Source organism: Phaenicophaeus curvirostris, chromosome 5, assembly GCF_032191515.1.
Source record: "Phaenicophaeus curvirostris isolate KB17595 chromosome 5, BPBGC_Pcur_1.0, whole genome shotgun sequence".
Classification (NCBI taxonomy): domain Eukaryota; kingdom Metazoa; phylum Chordata; class Aves; order Cuculiformes; family Cuculidae; genus Phaenicophaeus; species Phaenicophaeus curvirostris.
Genome location: NC_091396.1, coordinates 14314555 through 14333148, shown reverse-complemented (window position 1 = coordinate 14333148; position 18594 = coordinate 14314555). Strand labels below are relative to the sequence as shown.

General features: G+C 36.7%; 1 protein-coding gene across 3 annotated transcripts in view; it reads right to left on the bottom strand.

The window, feature by feature from the left end:
* Nucleotides 1–1144: 1144 nt before the first annotated feature.
* Nucleotides 1145–18594, bottom strand: part of INSC (INSC spindle orientation adaptor protein) — a 131624-nt gene continuing 114174 nt past the window's right edge. For all 3 annotated transcript variants that reach the window (XM_069857651.1, XM_069857650.1, XM_069857652.1), the window contains exons 10-13: nt 8333–8399; nt 4634–4789; nt 3899–3975; nt 1145–1907 (exon numbers count right to left, since the gene is read on the bottom strand). In XM_069857651.1, coding sequence (XP_069713752.1) covers nt 1779–1907; nt 3899–3975; nt 4634–4789; nt 8333–8399 — 429 coding nt within the window. In that variant the 3' untranslated portion in view covers nt 1145–1778. The remainder of the gene's footprint in view (nt 1908–3898; nt 3976–4633; nt 4790–8332; nt 8400–18594) is intronic.

Sequence of the window (18594 nt, the reverse complement as noted above, 5' to 3'; positions counted from 1 at the left end):
TAAGGAAAGTGTATGATATTGTATAATATTTTGTATAATATTTTTAAAGCTGCACAATACCATACATCTTAACAATCTTCTAAGTTTAAGGAACTGTCTCAAAATAAGCAAACAAAGCAGAATTAATCTCTGCTCTTACAAGAAAATTACATCTGTGAAACATCTGACTCAGTGCTTATCTTTGAGTAGCTGCTTATGACAGAGGTCACTATATGTTTTCTAATGTTTTAAAACTTGAGTCAAGATAGAGCTCAGTTAAATGAAGAGATCACAAGGAAGAAATGTTAGGGCAGAGACTTATTAACCTGTGTACTCAAGTGGAGAAAAAAGTAGCCACCATTTATGACTGGTTGAAGCAGAACAGATTTCTCAGACACAGAAAATGTGGAACGCAATCACATCTTAAAAATTTCCTGGTGCCTTTCATCTAAACACTACATAATACTAAATAAACATTAATGAATTAAGCTCTGTAATGTATCTACAAAGTATGTACAGTAAAGGAGAAATGTACTTACTTTTTTGGCAGATGTCCTCGTACCCTACAGCTGCTGATCATAAAATGATCCAGAGCAATAGTGGCAAGGCATCAAGAAAAAAAATATATATAATTCCATACTCTACAGAGTGCTTTGTAAGAAGTTGAGGGGAAAAACACTCTTGAGATATAGCTGGATGAGTAATTTTATATTTATATGGTTTCTTGATTAAAAAAGGGGAAATTTTAAGAGGAATGTTCATGAAAAATACAAATATATTTTAAAATCATCTTTATTCTTTCTGCTGTTATCCATTGGTAAAATCTCCTTCCGTCAACCTCAAAAGCTTTTGAAAGTCCTATTTCACAGTATTAGAAATTCACAACTAGTTAGAAAAACGGGAAAATTAGTTTATCTGTTCTGATTATCTGTTGTATGTATGCACATCTTTTCACATAAGTAGTAGCTTCAATACTAAAACACATCTGGACACACTCACTTCAGCTCTTGGAATGCTTGAAAAGGAGGGGAAAATTTCAGTGTTTACTGACTTTAAATCTTATGTGGATTTGATGATGTGTGCTTGATGTCATAAAGATTTTCCTAGAATTCTCTCAATGTATTTAGGAAATTTCATTAAATGGAATAGAAAAGTTCTCTGCAAGTGTATATCTTCTAATGAAGCACATATATCTACAGCATAAGAATGACGCTAACATCATTCCAATGCAGTATTCAAAAATTTTCTAAAAAATTTTCTTTGCTAATTACAGTTATGTATTTTCATAGTTCTATTGAAAAATAACAACAGTTAAGAACTGGACTGAGCCTATAACATCCCTCTCCTTTTAAAGTATATACTTGCAGTTTTAAGGATTATTTATTTTCTAATTCAACAAATGCATGAGACAAGCGTTTCTTAAAACAACTACAAAATTTCTAACTGCAGAAAAATTTCAGCCATAAAACATTATCAGAAGCATTTAACATCACAGCACCAAATTCTTGGCTTCATTACCTTGATCCAACTATATTAAACAAGAAAACAACATTTTGTTAGACAGTAGTAAGGTGTGTTGATGTGTCTTGGCAGGAAAATAAAATTGAAAAAATTATCTTTGCAAACCACTGAGACAAGTTAGCTAGGTCACCTCATTTCATTAGCCCTACAAACTACATGTTCATTGCTTTAAAATAAATAAGTCATAAATAACAATAGGACTAAAACTAAATAAAACTGTATATCTATTATTTTATACCTATCACATTGATTATTTTTCAAAGGTTTTTGGTTTATATTTATACAAAGCTCTCTTCCATATTTGTGCATAGCAGAAAGGAATCCACAAGTCTGGGCTTTACTAGTTGCTGAAAATCTGAATCTTCAAGTCCATCGGGACTCATAACTGCTAGTCTCCGTAAGGCTGCCTAGAAAAACAAAACAACACTGTTGTAATATTGCTAAGGTTTGACAAAGTCTTCATTGCAGGAATCCATTATAACTATCCCTAAACAAATAGCCAAGACTCAAAACTGAATTGTGCAGGCCTTTGGACTCTTCTACCTTGCAAATCTCATTACTGTCTTCATCTGTCTATTCATCTGAATATCCCCTCAGATATTAAATGACAACTCTTTTAGAGCACATTACTCTTAAATCTGCGCAGCCGGCACAATGTGTCATTAAAGAACACAGACGTGAGAGCCAGAGTACTTTGATTGTAAACCTGCTTTCGTGTTAAGCTATCTCTGATCTGCTGTATGTCTCACACTGCCTCTTTTTATTTCAGCTCTCCTTTCAGCTTTTGCCTTATTTATGAGAACAAGTAGCCATCTTATTCAGGAAACATCTGATACTGGAGTTTTATGCAATGACCATTAAAAAAATTTTTAGATACTAGCATAATAGAAAGAAGCTGTATGTTTCAAACCATTTGGGAACAAACAAAACTGCCAGTTGCTCCAATTAAGAGGCCACACAATACAAATTCCATTGATGTTACTATTATCTTCATAAACTCTTCCCTTGTTTTTCTCACTCGTGAAAAATATAGAGCAGTTACATAATTTCTAGTAACCTGACAGGATAGGTGCAACTGGAAAGCAGGCTGGCTTTCCTGAACAACAAAAATCATCTTCTATTAGTAAGATCTGATAGTTGTGATTAACTTTTACCTGTACTCTTTGTCAATGTATCCCTAACACAAGAATTAACTGTCTGATTCGAAATATACAAAAAGTAAATGACCAAGATAAAAATACTAAAGAGTAAAAGTCCTCAGATTTTAGTGACAATACCTATCAAAGCCTGAAGCAGCTTATTTCTCAAGGACAATCTTTTTACCACAGAAATTGTCAACAAGCAGTTACTAAAACATCAGAAGAAGCAGAATTTCTGAAACAGACAGGCACGTAACATCTCAAGCAATAGTCATGAATTCAAGGAATGTGCAGCAACAACTTCAATGAGACAGAAAAATCACATTCTGGTTTGCTGCCATCACTCTGTGGCCTCTGTTCTAGCCACACAAGATTAACAACCCTTCTCGGTGTGTACAAAGAATAACCACAACATTTCTTATGCTCACATTCATACTCTTCATGATGAGTGAGTCCTATTTAAATGAACAGAACTTCTCACGTGTTGGCTGTTAACAAAAGTCATTAATCAAAGTTGTAATAACCAAGTTTTACTTTTACATTTAAAATAACATTAATACTTAAAAAGCACTGTCAAACAATATCCCTTGGTCTTCATTAATCAAAACCTATCTCCTAAACCTAGACCAGCCATGTCCTCAGAGCACTTTCCTCTCACGGAATGCTAGATGAAATTACTCAGCTCCGAAAGTTGGCTGGGGCTCTCAGTTCATGCAATGCAGGGCCAGCAGCCAAGATCTTTCTCTTAAGTAGGGAAAGTGTTAACCTTCTGTTGGCTACTCTTTGACTGGACTCTATATTGTCTTGGAGACTCAAACAGAAAAAAGATTGATTGTAGTGAAAGCAAGAAATCTTTCCTCTCTTTGGCTGCTTTACATAAATGTTTCCATACGTATGTGTGTGTGCAGATGAGGGGTTGCTACCCTTATGATTCAAGGTTCATTTCAGCAAACAGCACCATCAGAGAATGGAATTTAAGAATTTTTGAAACTTTAAATTCTTAAGTATTCCAGTGATTTTTTTTTTTTTTTTTTAGTGCTCGGTAATGTGAAAATGAAGACATTTTCCCTTATGTGCTTAAATCTTCAATCAGAGGATAAATAATCAAAACTACAGAGGATTATGCTTACAGGGAAAAACAGGAGACTCTGGCATGAATTAAAAACATTCCGGCAATACTTATTCATTTTGAAATCTAAAGGGGTGGGTTTTATGCAGTTTTCAGGTTAAGCATAAAAGAGAGATTAAAATGTACCTACCAGACATGCCACTAAAACGGAATCGCTGTTATTTCTTTCAGCTGGTGATCTGCAGAGTTTAATCAGGCGAGGAATACCTGAATGCACAAAAGAGTATCAGGAGAAATAATTTAGAAAAACAACTTCTTTGGTTTGAGATGACTTTTTTTTAGATCTTTCATATTTATCTTCCTTATTAGATATAATCTTTATCACAACAATGATATGCAAATACTTAAGGGATTGTCAATGAAGTTAGGCAGTTCAGAGCAGTCACAATTAATAGTTGTAAAGTATAAGAAAGCAAATGCATTGTTTTCACACACTATTTCTGTTTCAGAGTGGAATTTGTGACTTCCATTTCTTCCCTAGCAATCCTCCCACAGGTCCTTAAAAACTCCAGTCCAAACACTTCCCATCACATTTATCACATCTGAACCTGCAGGGGTCCAAGTTTTCTGACCATTGACAGATGAAATAAGAAATAAATACAGGAATGCGGGAGACAGCACTGTCAGTTGGCACAGCCTGCTGTAGCTTTGTGTTGACTGGGCGCTGCACCTGAAGTTCCTCTGGGAAATAGGCCAGAGGTTCATTTAGCGCAACATCCTCAGTCAGTCTCTGGACAGGCTTCATAGGGAACCTATTCCATAAAGAATACCAAGTGAGGCTAAAACATTTTAAAAAGAGCTTCTCCGTGAATGGCAGTTCCTCCCTCTTTTTCAGTCTATCATTAAGCTCGTGAGACGTCCTTACAGCTGAGTTTTATGGCTGCATCTGCCACTTCAGCGTCTCGGCTGAGTCGTGCCAGCGTAACTGCAGACTTCTGTTGAACTCGCTCACAAGCAGCAACTTCTCCTGGGTTTCTTGAAGATGATCTTTCAAAGAGCATTTCCATTAAAAGTTGAACACCTAGAAGTAGGTAAGAGCCATTGTTAACCTCTTTCCAACAAAAAAAATGTCAAAAAGTAAATCGAGAAAGCAAGCTAGGCAAACACAGACCAATAACTGCTCAAATAGGGCACGAAGAATGGATAAATGTGGCCTGCAATTCGGCCGTCAGCCTTCAGGCTCATCCAATCTGTGCACAAGTTTGTCTTCACTAGGAAGTTACAGAACTCCTGGAACTAGAAAATAAACTAACTCTCCCTTCCTCCAACTTCTTGATTCCTCTATAAGTAGGTATTTTAAACTTCATAAATTTATTTCAATCAAATGAAATGCAATTCTTTATTTGCTTCTAAACTAACCTGAAGGTAATCATCAACCTAAAAACCCATAGTGACATCTCAGGTCTCTACATCAAGTTTTGCTTTCATTTAAAGAAAAGTAAAACTTTCTTTCACTTTCTGTATTTTTAAGCAAGTCTTTAACAGTTTCTATCTCAATCTGCTTAAGAGTATTTTAGAATAAGGAATCCTTTAGTGGGGGTAATGATGAAATTCTGCCTCCTGAAGTTTTCTGTGTGACTAGCTCTTCACTTCAGAAGAGAAAATGTCATCCATTTCAAAATGGTTTTATTGACATATTGTTGCTTATACCAGTTGATATCCTTCTTGTAGCAGCACATAACCAGATGAGACTGTACTGATTTCTATTTTCTAGATTATTTTAAATATAAGGACAATTATGTGCTATTAGACTCCATATGCTATTAGACATTCAGATTATTTCAGGTAGCATCACAGGATTTTAGCTGTTAGAACATTTGCATAAATAATTAAGAGAATTAGCATCAGAATCATGCAACTAGATAATGCTCAATTGACATACAAAAAATCAAAGTTGAGATGAAAACATATCAAAAGTCTTTAAGACTCAAGGACCCTTCTCAGTTTCTGAATCTGGCTTCTGACCAGCATCTCGTTATTACAACATTAGGCAGATACAAAAAGCGTTTCTACACAAGATGAATATCAACCCTTCAAATGCTTCTATGTGAACTTCCATTACAGAGTATATAAACAAAATTTACTTTATCACATTATGCTTGATAATCCATATGTACATCTCCACCTAGTATAGTTACAGAATCACAGAATGACTTTAGTTGGAGGAGACCCACAAGGACTGAGTCCAACTCCTATGTTTGTATGAGTTAGGCCTTGTTGGCATAGCTGTTGGTATAATTTTGTGAACTTCAATCTATTTTGTGCTATAGTAGATGTAGATGAACTATAATCAAACACTTGTCCTAAATAACAAAACAGGTTTTGGTGTGCTCAAGGAAATAGATAGCCAAACTATACAACCAACCTATTAATCATGAAGGAGTGAAAAAACTTCAAGGGTATATCTAGACCATGAGTCCTACCAACAGTAAATCAGACAATAACAGCAGAAGTCAAACAGACAAATCACTGACAGGGCATCCTCTACCCAATCCTATAATTACAGGCATCTAGGGTCCTGGGAAATATCAGTCTTACTAGAAGCTTCTAGAAAAGATTCTGGGTAGGGAAGCCCCATGTGCCTGCACCAAGAGATCCAAGACAACCTCTCCACCTATCAAGAACACAAGGGTCTTGGACCAGGCGCATGGCAGGAACCAGCAGACAGACCTGACCAGTCTCTTTCTGGGGCTACCCCATCCTTCCCATGCAACAAGGAGGTCATATCACCACACTAACCTGTCTTGTTCCTCCCGCTCACTGCACTGTCTGCTGCATAGAACAGGGAAGTCAGGTCATTTGTAAAAACTGTGTATACCTGTGATTCAATTGCTTTGGTATCCAGATCATTTAATCTCTACTTAGTTATTTAGTTCTAACCTGCAACACCTGTCCACCTCAGCAAGGATATCAAATGCACACTACCTCTGTGCACTCACAAATCACAACAAGCTAGTTAGTTGTGCCTAATCCTTGACAGTCACCTATGTGTGCCCAAAGCTCAAAGTTTGTACTGAGATGCAAGAAACATCTAAATCCAGTATTACGCAGGAATCAGTCAATTCTATTTCAAGATCCACTTCTATGTAGATGCTTTCTGAGAAGCCTGCTCCCAGTTTCAGTCAGCCATGCCCAAGATTTGAAAGGATCCATACTCAAATCATTCCTATCGAAACCTTAATTAAAAACACTTGGAAGGTATATTCCTAGGAGAGAAAAAGCAGTACTTGTGAAGTTTCATTGCAATTCAAAATGTGTTCATTGTCATGCCAACCCCACCCCCTCAAAAATAAACCCCCAAGCCCCCAACTGTCTTACTATATTGCTTAGCCATGAATTTGCTAGTAGGCGTGTTAATAAAGCAGTTACTTCTTCTTGTATCCTTATCCACAGAATTATTAACCTTATTTCTCAGACTTCTGGTGGGCCTATAACACCTAGGGTTTCTTCAATGTAATGAATTTCTCATAGTACAACATTTTTAAAAGTGTAGAAAAAAAAACAACTGGCTGCATCAAATGAAGTGTGGCCAGCAGGACGAGGGAAGTGATTCTGTCCCTCTCTCTATTCCTCTCTTGTGAGACCTCATCTGGAGTGCTGTGTTCAGTTCTGGAATCCTCAACATAAGATGGATATGGAGCTGTTGGAACAGGTCCAGAAGAGGGCTATAACGATGATCAGAGGGCTGGAGAACCTGCCATATGAGGATAGGCTGAGAGAGTTGGGCTTGTTCAGCCTGGAGAAGAGAAGGCTACAAGGTGATTTTATAATGACCTTCCAGTACCTGAAAGGAGCCTACAAGAAAGCTGGAGAGGGACTATTCGTAAAGGCTTGTGATGATAGGACAAGGGGGAATGGGTATAAACTGGAGAGGAGTAGATTTAGTTCAGACATTAGGAAGAATTTCTTCACCATGAGAGTGCTGAGACACTGGCACAGGTTACCAAGGGAGGTTGTGGATGCCCCATCCCTGGAGATGTTCAAGGCCAGGCTGGATGGGGTCTTGGGTAACCTGATCTAGTGAGATGTCCCTGCCCATGGCAGAAGGGTTGGAAGTAGATGATCTTTAAGGTCCCTTCCAACCCAAACTATTCCCTGATTCTATGAACTGCTGTATAGCAATAAAAACACAACATTTCAAAATTTATAATGCTTCTGAAAACCAGTGAAAAAGTGACACAAAGTGCAGATATGTATGGCTCAGTATCAGATGATGTCCTTCAATGTGTAATAATTGCCACCACAGGCAATGTAACTACCAGAATAAAGGCTGTTGAAACACGTCGTACTATCTTGCTTTGTACGTATGAATAAGTCGCTCCTACGGAGCACACCAGCAATGTAGTCATACATGCAAAATTTTCTAAAGCTGTCATAATTTGTTTCAGTTGCATAGAACCATCTTGAGGACTCATTTTACCCCTGCAGCAATGCACAATTTCCAGTAGAGATAGGATGTAAAATGAAGTATTATTAGTGAAGACTCTCCTTTACCTTGTAACCACCCCTTTCCCATCTACCCACACTGCGCAAATACAGAATATAATTCAGCTGAAGTACATACCATTTCCCTGAATGATTTCTGAAGCAGACTGGTCCAAGACAGACATGTTTGCTAATATTGTTACCACCTATAATTAAAAAGAGAAGGAAAAATGAAGTGTAGCCCTACAATTCAGTAATATTAAACAGCACCTGGTTTATAAAATAGCATGTCAGAAATACGGCAAATCCAATAAATAAAAAGTATTCTTGTAGTTAAATAGTCTATTCCCACATTTGTGTTTTCTCAGGGATCTTTTTATTTCATATGGCTACTAACTGAAATCCAGACAACAAAAATGAAGTAAAGCATCTTTTTCTCATGCTCCTATACTCAGACATAAAATTCTGTCATCTAGGCAGCAGATTTGTTCAGTAGTTGCATTGGTAGAAAAAGGAAGATAAGAAGCTATAAAAACCAAACAACCAAAAAACCCTAGAGTCCTACAAGAAATTCAACCAGGAGATGGCTGCCCTGAGGAACAAATCCTCTAGTCACATTCCAGCTCAGGCAGAGCTCACAGTGAAGGCTAGGAACCAGCACATAGAGTACGATCAGTTGCACTGTTATGACTATGTTTCTGCTTTGGGCTTCAGCTGAAATGTTGAGAAATCCTCACAACAGATTTGGAATTTTGAGCCTTGATCACAGACAGTATTTAAGGAATACTTCTCAGATTTATTGAAGCCATAATTTGTGTACATGTTAAACCAAGGTCCCAAAATGAGCTGGATTTAAAAATCCGTTTATACATTTCCTGCGCTTAAGGCCAAGATTAGGTTTTATACCAGCAGAAGTACAATTTGAGATCCTAATTTACAGAATTTACAGCACTAGCTGTTTTCAAGATTAAGTGTAACTTAACTTGCTTAAAGTGTTCTAGCAAGCTGTTGACAGAGACTGGATCATGTGGAGCTATTGACTTTGAATTACCCATTCCCTTCATTGATACCATATACTTTCTTTCATACATCCTGCAAGATATTCTTTTTTACTTTATCCTTCAAATAACTTCCTTCCTGGATGAAAACATATCTCCTTGTTAACAGCATATATGAAAGACCAAATAATAAATGTTATAGATCATTAGAATATAAAACAGAAATAATATTTTTACTTAAGAAAGTTGAGAAAAACCAGTCAACGTTAAAAATAATGACCGATTTGAGAACTGGTTATCAGCTTTTTAACAGTACAGTGTCAATTCACAAACAAGCAAATCTCTTAGATGTAAGAAGGCATGAGATCAAATCACCATTCTGATCTCACTTTGCCATTTTAATAACAAGGATGACTCATTTTCAATACTGTGACATTAAGGTCTTCCACTTTTTAAGGTAGTGTTATAGTGTCATCTCTCTGAATAAATACACTTACTTAGGATGCAAATGAGTTGCTGAAACTCTAAAGAGTGACAGGTAGAAATATGATAACTCAGTATATGTCTATGTATTTATTCCATATTAATTATTAACTGTGTTGCAGGCAGAGTATATATGTTTTCTCATTCTAAATTATATCCTGTTAATGAAAATTGCTTCCTCTATGCAGAATCTGTACCCCATGTGGCTCTCTAAACCACAGATGAAGAATTCAATTAACCACAATTTGAATAGGTGCCAATTATTCCACTGCTTCAAGATATTTTGTCTAATAAGTATTTTCATATATAAAAACATTTTGTGTGCATCTTTTGACACCATAAATTATTTGAGGCTCTATCTCTACCTCCTTGGTATTGATTATGTAGCCCGCTATATTTTACAATGTATTTACAAACTAGCCAAATAGATTTATATGTAAACTTTCCAGAAAGGTTTATAGAAGACCCATGTAATCAATAACCATCAAGTCCTACCTATATTATCTTTTAAAATCTTAGTAGGACTTGAAAGACATTTAAACTATACATTAGCTTACTCCGTAGGGGTAGATTTTTCTGTTTCCACAAAAGTCACATTTTCAACAATATAGTAAGAAAGAGCATAATGTGAAAACATAATAGGCAAGTTGAATAAAGAGTTGGTTTAAAATATTTCCCCTATACTTGCCTATTTTAAAATTCAGTATACATGAAGCTTACATGAAAATTTCCTCCATGGTACAGACTGAAATCCAAGGAATTTTAATACTAAAGACAGACTCTCTAAATGAAAACATGAACTTAAATGTAGACTCCATTTGGTTTGAAAAGCAACACTTTCACGAACACTGCTGTGAAAGAAGTTTCATTTCTTTTGGTTTTACAGTTGATCAAAAACCATAAAGAGAACTCTTCCAGTGGCATCTTTCCCACTGTAGATTTTCTTTTGTTTAATGATGCATAGGTTCATACTACAGTCTTTCTTAGCCTCTCTTTTCTGATTATCTGACTCCGAATTTCATAAGCCCTCAGGCAATATCTCAAAAATAGTTGTGAATTCCTGTTGAATCAGCAAACCAGTTCAGATGTTATTGTGAGATATGGAGCACACAAACAGCTGTATATAAAAGTGACTGTCTAGGCTTCATTTCCATGAAGAAAATAGATGAAAATTACTGGAAAAAATAAATACCAAAACCTCTTTCAAACCTGAAAATATTTAAAATGGATTCTCTGCTGTTCAGCTGCAACATTTAGTATCAATTTCATTAATTGTTCAAGATAGTTCTTGCAAAAGATTACACTCCAAGACTATAAAGAACTGGTACCTGAGACAATTCATGCTTATTTCAATTTTTTCTGGATTCCTAAGCCATGCAATGTACTTGCAGTCAGCTCAAAGTATAAAAAAGATATCTTGAAGACAGTACCCGAGCTCTGACCATCTGCAAGTGCTACCGTACTGCACAGAAAGTTTGTACTGAAGCCACCCACAATTTCCAATACCCTAATGATATCCTGATATATTGAATCTGCAGATGTGCAAAGACTGTCAGAGATTTTCCAGATTAAAAAAAAAAAAAATATTCCTGCATTCACCACTTACTTAGTAACATGTGCTATGCACTACACACAACACACTTAATCCATGTTAGCAGTAAGAGACAGTAAAATACAAAATGCCTGGAAGAGAATTCTCCTACCAGCTCATGCTTTAGCATCTTTGTAAGAGGCACCAACTTATCAAAATACTAACATACAGGTAGTCCTACTGGAACTAGTGAGGTTTTTCACAAGACTAAGAGAGTAAGCAGTTAAATTTCAGAGCCTAAAAAATCATATGTAAATCAAGAAGTTTTGACAGTTCACATTTAAATGATTTGTTGGTGAACTAATTATGCAGGAATATTTCAGGGGAAGAGGGCTTACCTTAAGGTCCACAGAAATATCCTTGTTTAATAAATAAAAATAACAGAGATATTTCATACGTTTCAAGTATCAGTACAGATCATACTGCAAGTCTCACAGTTGCCCTTAGAAAATAACCTAAAATCTAATTAAAACTCTCTGTTTCGATAGGCAAAATAAGTAAAGAGATAGTAAGCACAAATACCTGTCTGTAGGGAAAATATTATCAATTGTTATAAAATTGTCACTTGATCTTGTTGGTTACCCTAGTAAATTTCAAAAAATGTTTCTAGTTCCATATAGTTTCCTTCACAAGTACTGAATTTATGAATGATGAACCTTCCTTTTCAGTTCTATAGTCTGCTTTGAACTGAACCACAGGAATTTCAGTTAACAAGAGTGATTTGAATTTGAGAAACCATGGTTAATTAAGAACCTTTAACACAGTTTTGTTCAAAACCTCCTGAAGAGCAACAGTTAGCTTGGAAATTATCTTGTTAAAAAAATTTAATTAGTAACACTGTAATAACACTTTTTCTTCTAAATGATTAATGGTGACTAATGCTTATTAACCAGTGCTCAAAGATATTGCATATTTGTTGCTAAAGTGAAAACTAGATGAAAACCTGAAATATATACACAGAGAGTATGAATCTAGAATGCTTTAGTTCACAGAGTGATTTACACCTAAAGAACACATAAGAAACAGAAGGCTCCTTTGATAACTTTCCCTGAATGAGAGATTTAAGATGATCTAAAATTGTTTCTCATTATTGCAAAACCAGCTACTCGAGAAGAAAGCTGCAGTAGGATTTGGAAGATGAAAGCACACATTTTAGTCTGTTAAAGGGGCAATATCTTCCACATTTGAAGGTCATTTACCTCAGCTGGGGGAAGGGAACATATCTAGAGAGGTGGAATACGTGATGTTAATATACATTTACTGATAATAAAGGCACAATGCTCAGTAAGCTTTTATTGATTGTCCCAATGTAAATAGAAAGACACAGGCTCAAAATGAGAATTAACAAGTAATTTAGTGGAGTGGCAAAGTAGATCAACATAGAATTGTTAATTCTTTTAGTTAATTACTCCTTTAAGGGTAATTCATTGCTAAGTAAAATTAATTTTTCTACATATTATGGGATTATTTTGTAATTTGTTCAAGTAAACTACATAAGGATGAATCAGAGTGTGCCTGCAAAGTTCCAGATACCCATCTTCAGAAACAAAGGGGCATCTAACAACTAATCAGAAACAAGATGGAGACTTTGTTTCTGAACATAAATTAAAAATAACTGAATTTTGTGATTCAAGAACAATCCACACGGAGACAGCAAAAGACATACAGCAGGGGTCAAGAACAGTTAAAAATCTAGATAGAAAAAAACTTTCAGGATACTATTTACAGGCAAGAAAGTTTTGCTAAAAATGTCTAGAAATTTTCTCTGAGATATTATATTGCTTAAAATGGAAAACTCAATTCCCATTGCTTCTGGTCAGAAATTCAGCTTTCTTCCTGAAAGCAGAGAAATAAATATACCTAGATAAGCAGATCAATAGATCTTTCTGTCATCTGACTGAAAGAGGCAAACCTGCCCATAAAATAATAAGACAGGATCTGCTTGTGAAGTCTAGGTCTGTTCTGAGACTGTATCAGGGAGCTATAATCTTGGAATGATGAGGCAGAGCAACAGAGACAGAGGCAAAAAAGGAGTCTTATGGTTTACAACAAAGAATGTCTTTACTATATTTTTATTTCCTTTACTTCATGTTGCTGGCTAAGGAACGGGCAGAATAGTCAGATTTTCACACGTATTGTTTTGAAGAAGCACATAGAAAATCTGTCCTGTATGGATCACATGGTGAACGGGAAAGTCCAATGAACCAGGTTGTGTAACTCTAATTCTAACAGTGATGGAGCTAGAGTGTGTCTCCTCCCTCGCTTCCAAGGCCACAGGTTTGTGTTTTTCAGATGAAAATCCTGGAGTGGGGAGGGCAGAAATAATTATCCCTCAGACTCCCTTCATAGTATTAGAATGCTCCTTGGATTTTGATACTGAATCAATCAATTGAAGATACCTAAGACATTCGGTCTCCCTAGAGTAGAATACAATTTGGCCTAAGCCAATGCACAGTTGTAGGAAACAACTTTACTTCTCAATCTATTCCATTCAGAAGTAGAAGCTGAGTATGTAGGAGGAAACTTAATTATTCCCACTTTAGAGGAAACATAAAGTGCAGAGAGCTCATTCAGTTGCCACTCACTGAAAAAGAGTGCTCGGGAGGTCATCTCTGGTGCCTATGTTAGAAGGCAATAGTTTTCCACTTGAGCAGCAAAAAGGAACAAGAAACTGCAATCTACAGAAACACAGCTTATGAAATCACCTGCTCAGAAACAAGACTGAAATCACAACCTTCGCCTAGGCATTGCTTCTTTTTTGGGAAAACAGATCAGTGCCAAAACTCAGAGGCTGTTTCAAATCTATCTCATTTCCTGAAGGACTGAAGGCAAAAAGATAATAAATGCAGCAAAATGTATACATAACCATCTCTGAATTAAACCTTTATGATTGGTACAGCCTGAAGCAAGGTCTCCTGTTTATCATTTCTGCAGTAAACAGCCCTATTCCAGCACCAGCCTGATTGTACTGTGAACCTGGCAGGCAAGGGCAGAAAATAAAAACTGTAATGAATTGTGCTGACATAGCATGTTTCCTCTAGAGAGACTTTACAGTAAGTGCCATGTCTGCCCAACTTTACACATGATTAAACAAAAATGCAGAGAAGTTAAATTGCTTCTTCAAAATCAGAACAGCAGCAATGATAGGAAATGATCCCAGGAATAAAATCTCACCACACTAAAGTAGCAAAGAGTGACAGAATTCTTCAACTGAGCTGAGATTTTACTCTTCCAACTGAACCATTTTCTTTGCAAGCTGGAGCACATTGTTTTATCCTGCATCAAATCAGTGTGATCTAATCAATGCTGGAAGGGATCACAGAATTTTTTTTATATAGTTTAACAGCTACAGTTCACAGCCCACTGAAAGGGAAAAGAATTCTAACCACACATCTAGTCAGCATGATACTAATGTCAGAACTGATTGTTAATTGGGACCTGTGAAAGAAAAGTGTGTGGATACACTTTTGTGATCTAGATGCCCTTATGTAAAGGATTTTTGTTGCATTTTTACCACAAAACTGGATTGAATGGTAGATAGGATGTGTGAGTACACAGTTGAATCATTCAGGACTATTAAACATTACCTGCAGCTGATTTTAACAATTATTTTCAAGACTAGACGGGATCCACTGAAGTCAGACCTGACAGAGGTAGATCACTACACTTTCCTCCTAACTTTGATACTTGCTGCTTGTGTAACACGCCATATGTGATTGAGTCTGAGGGTACCACATGCATTTATTCTCTGGGAAAGACTAGCTGATGGCTTAGCAGTAGAAGGTGTTTTCTCCTTCCAGCTGGGCGAGGGAGATCCCCTTTCCACACTTTTTTTGCTCCAAGAAGAGAGCTTTAAAAAGCATAAACAAGGATTCCTCATCAATTACCTTCCTCCTGATCAGCAATGATTTTGTCTAATATTTCTTGCCAGTTGTGAGGAAGACAGGAACCTAACATGGGCTGCGCTGCTCAAACTCAATTTCAGGCTCCCTGTTCTTTTCAGCCCATATTGGCCTCCATACGTATTGTACAGCTGTTTAACAAAATAGAATCAGGAACCTCACAGTCTTCATGATAACATGTAGAAATAAAAAGCTGTTGGCAAGGAGTAATAAACTCTCCAGTATTCAAGGAACTCAGATTAAGAAGTAATACTGCAAGTTACTTTCATCCAGGCAGGGATTTTCAAAAGAAGCCTAAAAGATCTGTTAGCATTTTTCTCATTAAAAACATTGCTCTTAAAGTCTTTCACTGGGTGTTAAGCCACATTAAAAAAAAATCCAAAATTCTTTATGTTACAGTAGTATCAGCCTCTGCTTTCCTTTTGACCCTACAATCTTCCCTGTAAGAGGAAAAAAAAAATTGAGGGCAGGATTGGGAGAAGCAGGGGGGAAGGAACAACAAAAGGAAAACACAAATGCCCTGAAAAAAATGGAAGAGCAGAGAATCTGGAACCTAGGAGAAGAGCAGTATTAAGGGTTTCAAACCTTACACAGGACAGAAAGTTTCAGTTTCAGCGCCCGCAGCATCTCCCAAACACCAAGAAATCCAGAAAGAATTTAGCAGGGAAATAAAGCAGCAATCATTTCTATTTCTCCTTGCAACTTAAAAGCCTTCCTCCACCTCCAACTGTTTTGAAACATTTTTCACTGATTTTAGACCTAGAAATATCCACTTTAAAATTCATGTGTTTTTAGCACATTACTTTTTTGTCTGCCTGAATAACAGAAGATCAGAAGCTATTAGTCTTTACCTCCACAACTTCACAGGTAAGGTGAGAATACTAGCAAACCTGAAGAGACAAGTGGGAACACAGAGAGAAAAATTTCACCATACATAAACATACTGTGCACAAACATAAATATTTCATATTTTTCCATGTAGACTCTAAGATGATGGTTAAAGTGAAGGAGGCCTGAATTATACTGGTTTAGAACAGTTTTGGCTAAACCCTTCTGACAGTGTTTGAACTCCATTAGGACATTTGACTGCTGGATTTAAGCATGAGCAATCTCCAAAGGGTATTTTGACGCTCCTTTGAAGTAAAAAACCCGCTGTCCAGAAAATAAATACCTGCAGGAAGAAAAAGAACATGGCACATTTGTACTCATTTTGGCCCAAAACTAGAGGCAAAGGTACCTGGAAATTATCACTTTTTCTGACAACTATTGTACAAAGTATTTTGTTATAAAACTAAGTAACCTCAATGTAATACTGCTGATTACAGAAGCAATACACACCTCTATAAAATGGACGATGATTATCATGTTTTATCATTATATCCGGCACTGGCTTCTAGATTTCTAACCTAACCTAATCCAACATGGCCAGGGAAATGAAAGAGGAAGGAGGTTGGTTTTCAGGTAGTGAAAATGGGAAAAATTTGTTATTATTTACACACAAAAGTTTTTCAGAAGTCAAAAGACAGAACACTTACAGAGGTGTTTGAGAAGGCAAATACTTTCTGCAAGTAACACAGAATGCATCCAACATCCAGCTGCTAGGCAGAATGTTATTTATTTATACAATCATGGAGAGTGATAACCAACAGTACTAGCTGTCCTTATAAAGTCTGTGAGGCTGTATAGAAGGACGGACTGTGGGTTTAAGATGAGATAAAATGGTACAAATGAAAACAAAACTCACTGTTTCTTGCATTTCAACCATTTTTCTCCCATTTTTGGCTTACAGGAAGCATGTTTCAATCTATTTTAGCAAATTATAACTTTCTTAAGTCAGCAGTAATGTTAAAGTAGTAATGTGTTTAGAAATACTGGGTAGTTTTCCATAGGATAATTGTGTTATCTAAATTAAAGTTTTGTATGAAAAACAGGGCATTTGAGGGTTTCTTTTATAACATTTTATAATAACTAGACCACATTTTGTTGTATTTACTATGGAATCTTATTCTTACTTTGTTTAATTGTTTCAACATTTAGTATAGCTTAATTCTAATTCATTTGTTTTACTGACCAGGATGATTTGATCATTCTGAATGGACACTAGTCCATAAAAATGTATTCCACAGTGGTTGCATAAAAAAAGAAGGAAATCAAAATTATGACAGCATACTGGAGGAATTCAAAAAGAACATGAAGAATTGTACACATATAATAATAGTACACAACCATGTCGAACACCACAGCTGATGTCCTTGGTTTCCATGGCCTGGCTACTGGGTATATAGTTTTTTCTGTGGCAGCGCAGATCCCAAGTGTACCATAAACTATCTTCTGGCTGCTTCAGAGGTAGGAAGAATATGGGCTTGTAAGGTCTAAATTATGAGCTTTTATTTAGACTCACAATGTCGCATAAACAGAAGTAGGTTGACAGAGCTGACTAGCAACCTCCATCCCTTAGTAATAGCTACTGAAACTCTCAAACCTCATACTTGTTACTCTGCTCAGGCAAAATTAATCACTGAGGTGCCAAATAAGCAACACCCCATTGCATTGCCTGAGAGGAACAAAAGAATTCCCTCGAACTTCACCTGTGCATTAGCATGGCCCTTTAAATTTTTGTGTCTCTTTACTGAAAAAAAATGGTAAAAAAGAAAGGGAAATGCAAAACTACGTCAGCAGTCTTTGCCAGTAAAATTTGCGAACTATCTACCATGCAGTTAGGACAATCCAAAGAACACCAGTATCAGTGGGCTGAGGAGCAGAATCTTATTCAGCTTTTGGAGCTAATTCATCTTTGAACTGAAAATTGTATATTCAGGCTGTAATTTCTATACATATCTTATTAGCCTTAAATCTCTATCTAGTCAGATTTTGAATATCTCCAAGGATGGAGATTCCACAGCCTCTCTGGGCCTGTGTCACTGTTCGGCCACCTTCATGAGCCAACTAGGAAAGCTGTCTCACTGTACCTGCTGCTTGTAAACAGAGATGGCCTTATGGGAGATGTGACGGTTGGAGGTCGCCTGGGCACAGCAACCGCAACATGACAGAATTCTCTGTTCTACGAGAAGTAAGGAGGGAGGTCAGAAGGACGGCCACCTTGGACTTCCAGAAGGCAGACTTTGGACGGTTCAGAAGGCTGGTTGATAAAGTTCCATGGGACACAGTCCTTAAGGCCAAAGGACCCCAAGAGGGCTGGATGGTCTTTAAGAAGGAAACCCTAGCGGCACAGAAGCAGGTCATCCCCATGTGCCAGAAAAGGGACCAGTGGGGAAGAAAACCAGCTTAGCTGAGCAGAAAGATCTGGGTGGATATCAGAAAAAAGAGGAAAGTATATGAACTTTGGAAGAAAGGGCTGGCATCTGAAGGGGACTACAAGAATGAAATGAGATCATGCAGAGAGAAAATCAGAAGGGTTAAAGCCCAA